We start from the raw sequence: 8,964 nt of genomic DNA, 5'->3' as shown, positions 1-8,964 counted from the left end.
TGATGACTAAGTGAATTTTCTGTCGGCCACACCCTACACTTGAATTTGCTCTCTTTGTACATGCTATCAATAACAGCTACAGTAATACCCATCTGTTTATTCCTGAAGTGGTTAATTCTGGTAATTGCTATGGGCACTCCTGCAAAGCCTTCACTAGTCTTGCATGACAGTGGCTATGGTAGTGAGCATCAAATACGTGATCCATTGTGGTTCAATTGTGACTGACTGATCTACAAATAATTAGCAGTTTATTTTATGATGAAAGGTCATTTGTAGATCAGTCAGCAGTCACCTGCAATGTCGAACAAGCCAAGTGAAAATTTGACATGTGTTTAGTTAGGATTCGCTCCTTTAGTAAGTGTAAAGGAGGACTACTATTCAAACAGCATTTTGTTGTTTATTAGAAATGAAAGCAGTGTAAATTGTCAATCCAATGATAAATGTTCATTTTCTCACAACCTGTCACCCAAAGCACAACACTGTATTGACAATCGTCAACCTTGTCAGACAGCACACACAATAATATGCACTGATTCGTGTCTAAATGCCACATTCAAAACAACTGGGAACTTGGAAAGACAACTGGGAACTCCCAACTGGGATATCTTTTTGAACGGTCATACAACTCGGAATTCCAAGTCGGAAACTCTTTCTAGAGCTCCGACTTGAAGATCACTGACGTCATGATTTTACCTCGTTCTTTTCAGAGTTCCCAGTTGTCTTGAAAGCACCATAAGTATATTCAGTTAGTGCCATTACAAAAAAAATATCAAAATATTAATAAAAATGTAGACAATGTTTTAATAGTGGTTAGCCATTGTGGCATTGATGGGAACAGCATTCAAAACAAAGGTAGAAATCAACTTCAGTTACATGCAGCATCCTTTTTCAAATCCCTTTACAACAGGATGACATCATAGCATCTCAGAATCCTTTTTTAATGGTAATAAAATGCATCCTTACTTCCGCCCATCCTTGAAGTAATCACAGATCTGTGATAGGATAGATTAAAGCAAATATCCCAATATATTGCTTTTACCTATTAAATAATGCCAGATAAGTGATAAGGGTGCATTTTTAAGTAAATGAACAGGGCAGTTATGTTTTCACTCTGTGGCAGTTGTGTCAAAATATCTCATTGTGCCCATTTGAAATTGGCACCAGGATATGACATCATCAATACACCGCTTGACCACCTATGACCATGTTGTTCCTCTTTTGTCCCCAAACGGAAAGACAGAGGAAGACTAAAGACGAGGCTGGTTGTTTTTCTGCTGGTTGCTTGACATACAGTGCCAATTGTTAACTCAACTCTTATTTTCCATTGAACGTCATGCAGAGAGGAGAAAAAAAGTTATCGCTAATTGGCATCAGAGGGGTCAAATGCAGCGTTCGTAACCAAGTGGGAATTTACCATATAAGACTGGGAAAAATCCATTTGAACGGCCCTCCAACTGGAAATTACTAGTGAGAAACTCGTATATATCATCCTGAGCTCCCACTTCTCCCACATGCTGATCTCTGACTTCACCTATTAAGGAAATGACCTGGATAACAGCCTTTTCGGCAGTTAAATTCAACAACAAAACTTTATTTATAAAAAGCAATCTATTAATATGTTTTTTTAACACTCATTTGTTTACCAGCATGATAGCTTTTAGTTTATGGCTTAGGAAGCTTGTTGGCCATTAGACAAATCAGCCTTTCTCAACAAGTTCAAAGCACGTGAATGCATCCAACTGGTATTTACGACTTCACAACTGGTAAATTCCCACCTCCCACCTGGTTACGAACGCAGCATTATACAGTAGGGTGTTGTCACCGCTGTAGTTAATATGTGTCATCCAGGGCCATCCTATGACAGAGTTGAGGGTGTGGCCTTTGGGCCTGCTGGGTTTAGTATTGCTGATGTGAGTGGAGGCGGATACGCAGTAGGTACACCAAACTTTGTTGGATGTCTGATGACTACAGTGGAATTCTGTGGTACTTCTGCTTTCTTGATGTGCTCCATTCAGTGACCTCGGTTATTAATCTTTGTGCAACGTCTGGTGGAGGTGGAGATAGAGTGGCTTCTTTGTCAGGAGCTGGAGCTTCTTCCTCTTGAAGTCAGTGGGCTTCTTGTACCTGACATCCGATAGCATAAATAAGTGATTATTTCAAACTGTATATTCAAAGGGCAGACTGACCAACAACAACAAAAAATAACACTCAAATCTGAGATTCTCCAAATAAATAGTTATCAAATTTGATTTATTTTCATCTTTAAATAAAATAGAGAGTACATTTAAAGAAAGTTAATCTGGAAAATTCAACAATGTGTCACTCACAACTCGATCACAATGGGACCAGGTTTGATCTCATCCATTTCCATGAAGGCAAAACATTTTGTGCTGGTAAACCCCTTCTTGGGTTTATAGTGCTTGAACTCAAAGAAAATAGCTACCCCTGGAACATGAACAAAATTCAGGATTAACAATTGTCCGCCCAATCCCTCTGCAAGGATTTGAACATAAACGGACACTGTAGTAGCTTAATATTACATGATACTAGCTAAATAGAGGCCCCACTACTAATTCAGTAGAAATAGAAAGTTTGACTACCTTTTGGTAGTCTCTCGATATGTCTCTGGATCTCGATGTCTACGTTGAAGTGAATGTATGTGTCCTCCTTTCGGGTAGCCACAGGTGTGTCTTGCACCGGGTTCAAATCAATGCCATTCACATCTGTTGGGAAACAAAACGTTCAGATTCACTTGGGCTGTTCTGCAGGAAAAATATATAAAAAATGTACTGTCAAGCGTCAACTCAACAGAGATAATTCTTTTTACAAAATGTCTAGATTATCACTGTTTCAGACCTTACCATTTCAGATGTGAAGGTAAGCAACTCATCTCAGCATTTTAAACAATATTGCCTACATACAGTACCTTTCACACTAACTGTCATGTAGGGATCAATGCATTGCCCTGCATCTTTCAGCCCAATCTTGTCAATCTTTATCGTGTGCAGGGACATCCCGGGCTCTGAGGGTAACCGTGGCAACAATGTACCTGTTGGAGACATGAAAGCTGTAACTTTCTAAAGAAATACAATAATTGCATAAAACAATCCCACTTTCCCAGAACTAATGCAACTGAAATCAATATAATGTTGGCGTCCGAAATGTAACCCTACTCCCTATATAGTGCACTACTTTTGACTAGGGACCATAGGGGCCGTATTGCACTATATAGGGAATAGGGTGTAATTTGGGACGTAACCAGTGTTTATACTTGCAGATCATTTTTCAAGTCATTATTGTCAGCATTATTTTACTTATACAATAATAGGCAGCAGAAGAAGTTGTAGACTGACTAACAGGTAAGGCTAAGATGACATACCCATTTTGGTGAACGCTTGTAGAAAAAAAAAGAAGATATTGTAAAGTAGATTCAACAACTAAAGTTATCTAGTAGTAGTAGTAGTATAGGGTTATTGATAATAACAAACTGTCTATTAGTAGGCAATCATATTCATGCTACAACAAAACCTATTGACTTAGGGTCCTTTAGTAGGGCTGATAGTTTAGAGATCAAGAGGTCAATTAAGGAACATACCTTCAGGTAATGCTTTACTCCTGAGTGTTTCACACGCTCATAGAAGCTGTTGTAGTCTTCCAGCTTCGATTCGGGATGGTGGTGTAGTATCTCTGTGCCTATCCTCCAAATTATCTGAAAGACAAAGTTTGAAGAAATCAAACTTAGCATCTATACAGTACTTCTTAGCTACACTTTGTGAGTGTTCAGTCAGTCCAAAGATAGACCTACCTCAGCGTAGAGTTGTGGCATGTTTGCAGTGGTATCCTCCAGTGTCTGTGAGTAACTGGCCATGTACTCTGCGGCATCCTGCCATCTATGGTGCAGCAAGACCTCCCTGATGTGTTGGAGGCAGTTCCTTGTGGTCTTGTGAAAGCCAGTCTCACGGGGTGTCTCTGTAATGAAACAGACATAGCTACTGATTAATAAGACTAAAGAGAGCATCTTATGTAAAGATGAAAACGATAATCAGACACTGACATACACTACGTGACCAAAGGTATGTGGACACCTGCTCGTCAAACATCTAATTCCAAAATCATTGGCATTAATATGGAGTTGTACACCCTTTGCTGCTATAACAGCCTCCACTCTTCTGGGAAGGCTTTCCACTAGATGTTGGAACATTGCTGCGGGGACTTGCTTCCATTCAGCCACAAGAGCTGAAGTGAGGTTGGGCACTGATGTTGGACGATTAGTCCTGGCTGGCAGTCGTCATTCCAATTCATCCTAAAGGTGTTTGATGGGGTTGAGGTCAGGGCTCTGAGCTAGCCAGTCAAGTTCTTCCACATTTCTGTATGGACCTCGCTTTGTGCACGGGGGCATTGTCATGCTGAAACAGGAAAGGGCCTTCCCCAAACTGTTGCCACAAAGTTGGAAGCACAGAATTGTCTAGAATGTCAATGTAAGCTGTAGCGTTAAGATTTCCCTTCACTGGAACTAAGGGTCCTAGCCCAAACCATGAAAAACAGCCCCAGACTATTATTCCTCCACCACCTAACTTTACAGTTGGTGCAATGCATTCGGGCAGGCAGCGTTCTCCTTGCATCCACCAAACCCAGATTCTTCCGTCAGACTGCCAGATGGTGACATGTGACAACGCGTTTCCACTGCTCCAGAGTCCAATGGCGGCGATCTTTACACCACTCCAGTCGACGCTTGGCATTGCGCATGGGGATCTTAGGCTTGTGTGCGGCTGCTCGGCCCGACTAACAGTTATTGTGCTGACATTGCTTTTAGAGCTCCTGAGTGGCGCAGTGGTCTAAGGCACTGCATCGCAGTGCAAAACTGTGCCACTAGATCCTGGTTTGAATCCAGGCTCTGTCGCAGCCGGCCGCGACCGGGAGACTCATGGGCGGCGCACAATTGGCCCAGCGTCGTCCAGGGTAGGGGAGGGAATGGCCGGCAGGGATGTAGCTCAGTTGATAGAGCATGGTGTTTGCAACGCCAGGGTTGTGGGTTCGATTCCCACAGGGGGCCAGTATAAAAAAATATATAATAATAATAATATGTAAGTCGCTCTGGATAAGAGCGTCTGCTAAATGACTAAAATGTAAATGTAGAGGCAGTTTGGAACTTGGTAGTGAGTGTTGCGACCTAGGATTTATGATTTTTACAAGCTATGTGCTTCAGCACTCGGCGGTCCTCTGTGAGCTTGTGTGGCCTACCCCACTTCGCACTTCGCGGCTGAGCCGTTGTTGCTCCTAGACGTTTCCACTTCACAACAACAGCACTTTAAGTTAACTGAGGCAGCCCTAGCAGGGCAGAAACTTGACGAACTGACTTGTTGGAAAGGGTGGCATCCTATGACCGTGCCACGTTGAATGTCACTGAGCTCTTCAGTAAGGCCATTCTACTGCCAATGTTTGTGTATGGAGATTGCATGGCTGTGTACTCGATTTTATACACCTGTAATCAACGGGTGTGGCTGAAATAGCCGAATCCAATAATTTGAAGGGGTGTCCACATACTTTTGTGTATACATAGTGTATGTAGCACCAATCGGTAGGCAGGACCTTGAACTAGCTGGTTTAGCTTACTCGAGGGTTCACATATTCGTCTACACACTGTATTTTATCAATTACCTTTAAATATAGGAGGCGCCAGGGGTAGGTTTGGCTTCTTGATTTGTTTTCTGTTGATTGATTCATCATCATCTGAAGACTCATTTTCGCCCAGTTCTTCTCCAGGTACCCTGAGTTCCGACTCCAGATCATCCATGACTCACCATTTGAGGTTCGACCTATTTTCGTAAACAATCATGTGAAAGCCACTATATATATATATACAGTGGGGGAAAAAAGTATTTAGTCAGCGACCAATTGTGCAAGTTCTCCCACTTAAAAAGATGAGAGAGGCCTGTAATTTTCATCATAGGTACACGTCAACTATGACAGACAAATTGAGAATTTTTTTTCCAGAAAATCACATTGTAGGATTTTTTATGAATTTATTTGCATATTATGGTGGAAAATAAGTATTTGGTCACCTACAAACAAGCAAGATTTCTGGCTCTCACAGACCTGTAACTTCTTCTTTAAGAGGCTCCTCTGTCCTCCACTCGTTACCTGTATTAATGGCACCTGTTTGAACTTGTTATCAGTATAAAAGACACCTGTCCACAACCTCAAACAGTCACACTCCAAACTCCACTATGGCCAAGACCAAAGAGCTGTCAAAGGACACCAGAAACAAAATTGTAGACCTGCACCAGGCTGGGAAGACTGAATCTGCAATAGGTAAGCAGCTTGGTTTGAAGAAATCAACTGTGGGAGCAATTATTAGGAAATGGAAGACATACAAGACCACTGATAATCTCCCTCGATCTGGGGCTCCACGCAAGATCTCACCCCGTGGGGTCAAAATGATCACAAGAACGGTGAGCAAAAATCCCAGAACCACATGGGGGGACCTAGTGAATGACCTGCAGAGAGCTGGGACCAAAGTAACAAAGCCTACCATCAGTAACACACTACGCCGCCAGGGACTCAAATCCTGCAGTGCAAGACGTGTCCCCCTGCTTAAGACAGTACATGTCCAGGCCCGTCTGAAGTTTGCTAGAGTGCATTTGGATGATCCAGAAGAGGATTGGGAGAATGTCATATGGTCAGATGAAACCAAAATATAACTTTTCGGTAAAAACTCAAGTCGTCGTGTTTGGAGGACAAAGAATGCTGAGTTGCATCCAAAGAACACCATACCTACTGTGAAGCATGGGGGTGGAAACATCATGCTTTGGGGCTGTTTTTCTGCAAAGGGACCAGGACGACTGATCCGTGTAAAGGAAAGAATGAATGGGGCCATGTATCGTGAGATTTTGAGTGAAAACCTCCTTCCATCAGCAAGGGCATTGAAGATGAAACGTGGCTGGGTCTTTCAGCATGACAATGATCCCAAACACACCGCCCGGGCAACGAAGGAGTGGCTTCGTAAGAAGCATTTCAAGGTCCTGGAGTGGCCTAGCCTGTCTCCAGATCTCAACCCCATAGAAAATCTTTGGAGGGAGTTGAAAGTCCGTGTTGCCCAGCTACAGCCCCAAAACATCACTGCTCTAGAGGAGATATGCATGGAGGAATGGGCCAAAATACCAGCAACAGTGTGTAAAAACCTTGTGAAGACTTACAGAAAACGTTTGACCTGTGTCATTGCCAACAAAGGGTATATAACAAAGTATTGAGAAACTTCTGTTATTGACCAAATACTTATTTTCCACCATAATTTGCAAATAAATTCATAAAAAATCCTACAATGTGATTTTCTGGATTTTTTTCCCTCTTTTTGTCTGTCATAGTTGACGTGTACCTGTGATGAAAATTACAGGCCTCTCTCATCTTTTTAAGTGGGAGAACTTGCACAATTGGTGGCTGACAAAATACTTTTTTCCCCCACTGTATATATATATATATATATATATATATATATATATATATATATATATATATATATATATATATATATATATATATATATATATATATATATTTGTTATATTTTTAGCAAAATATAATGTAGGTAGTTTAGCAAAAAGTGTGAATTTGCTCCAAACCCCATGCATTTACATTTTAGTCATTTAGCAGACGCTCTTATCCAGAGCGACTTACAGTTAGTGAATACATCCTTTTAAATTTTTTATACTGGCCCCCCGTGGGAATCAAACCCACAACCCTTCGTTGCAAACGCCATGCTCTATCAACTGAGCTACATCCCTGCCGGCCATTCCCTCCCCTACCCTGGACGACGCTGGGCCAATTGTGCGCCGCCCATGAGTCTCCCGGTCGCGGCCGGCTGCGACAGAGCCTGGATTTGAACCAGGATCTCTAGTGGCACAGTTAACACTGCGATGCAGTGCCTTAGACCACTGCGCCACTCAGGAGACTATGCATGCTACCAACGCCTCGTCAGCGACACAACGCCTCGTCAGCGACACAAAATAAAATAATTCCGGGTCACGGAATTTCTGAGTTTTTCAAAATAAAGGTCGCCCACGTAATAGTAGAAAAGTATCATTAAACTGTATTTATTCATGACAAAAATAATTGTCTAAACATTAACAATGATTCATATTTGTTCCTATTTAAGTGGTATTTGCATTAAATGTGGGGTTCAAAACATGGTCCAAGGTCAAATAGGGAGGCAGGTAGCTTAGTGGTTAAGAGTGTTGTGCCAGTAACCGAAAGGTCGCTGGTTCTAATCCCCGAGCCGACTAAGTGAAAAATCTGTCGACATGCCCTTGAGCAAGGCACTTAACCCTAATTGCTCCTGTAAGTCGCTCTGGATAAGATCATCTGCTAAATTACTAAAAAAATAAAAAATAAAAATGCCTGCAATACACTGTATTCTTCTTCTTCTGTGGGCGTTATGGTGGACTACAACACAAAAAGGTGTATTGCCGCCACCAACTGGATGGGTTGAAACCAAAACAAGGTAAAAAATAAAATCCATACGTGATAGGGAAACTAACTTAATCCACCCAAATAAAAATAGTACATTGACAAAACAAAACTCCTATTTCTTCCTTCTTTCAATTCTCCATATCTCCCTTCTCAGGCTTTAGGGCCTGAGACGGTGGTACGGCTTGTGACAATATTCCATGTAACTCCTTCGTCGAGAAATCTTTCAGCCCCAGGAACCTCTCCGCCGCTTCCACAATGATTTCTATCTTCCTGGACCTTCTCTCCACCTTGGCAGTGCCATTTATCACCATAGCTATAAAGGCCACAAAGTCCACCTTCTTAACCTTTGAAATGTCAGGATCCTGCTGGTGAAAGGCAACACCTGCAGCCTGCAGTGAAGGCCTTTCCATTTTACATTTAGATTTTTGTCATTTAGCAGACGCTCTTATCCAGAGCGACTTACAGTTAGTGGACTTCAAGTGCACCATTCAAACCCTC

At 42.0% G+C, this 8,964-nt stretch overlaps 1 protein-coding gene across 2 annotated transcripts in view; it reads right to left on the bottom strand.

The window, feature by feature from the left end:
* Positions 1-377: 377 nt before the first annotated feature.
* Positions 378-8,964, bottom strand: part of LOC311106358 (axin interactor, dorsalization-associated protein-like) — a 44,397-nt gene continuing 35,810 nt past the window's right edge. The window contains exons 2-8 of one of the 2 annotated variants that reach the window (XM_084148696.1): positions 5,659-5,816; positions 3,806-3,969; positions 3,596-3,709; positions 2,927-3,049; positions 2,601-2,723; positions 2,328-2,445; positions 378-2,124 (exon numbers count right to left, since the gene is read on the bottom strand). In XM_084148696.1, the coding sequence (XP_084004822.1) occupies positions 2,028-2,124; positions 2,328-2,445; positions 2,601-2,723; positions 2,927-3,014 (426 nt within the window). In that variant the 5' untranslated portion in view covers positions 3,015-3,049; positions 3,596-3,709; positions 3,806-3,969; positions 5,659-5,816 and the 3' untranslated portion in view covers positions 378-2,027. The remainder of the gene's footprint in view (positions 2,125-2,327; positions 2,446-2,600; positions 2,724-2,926; positions 3,050-3,595; positions 3,710-3,805; positions 3,970-5,658; positions 5,817-8,964) is intronic. The other variant, XM_084148697.1, reaches the window with a different exon arrangement.

This window comes from Coregonus lavaretus, assembly GCF_964263955.1.
Source record: "Coregonus lavaretus genome assembly, chromosome: 31".
In the NCBI taxonomy this organism is placed as follows: domain Eukaryota; kingdom Metazoa; phylum Chordata; class Actinopteri; order Salmoniformes; family Salmonidae; genus Coregonus; species Coregonus lavaretus.
The sequence above is the reverse complement of the archived record's forward strand: the minus strand, read 5'-3'. Positions and strand labels throughout refer to the sequence as shown.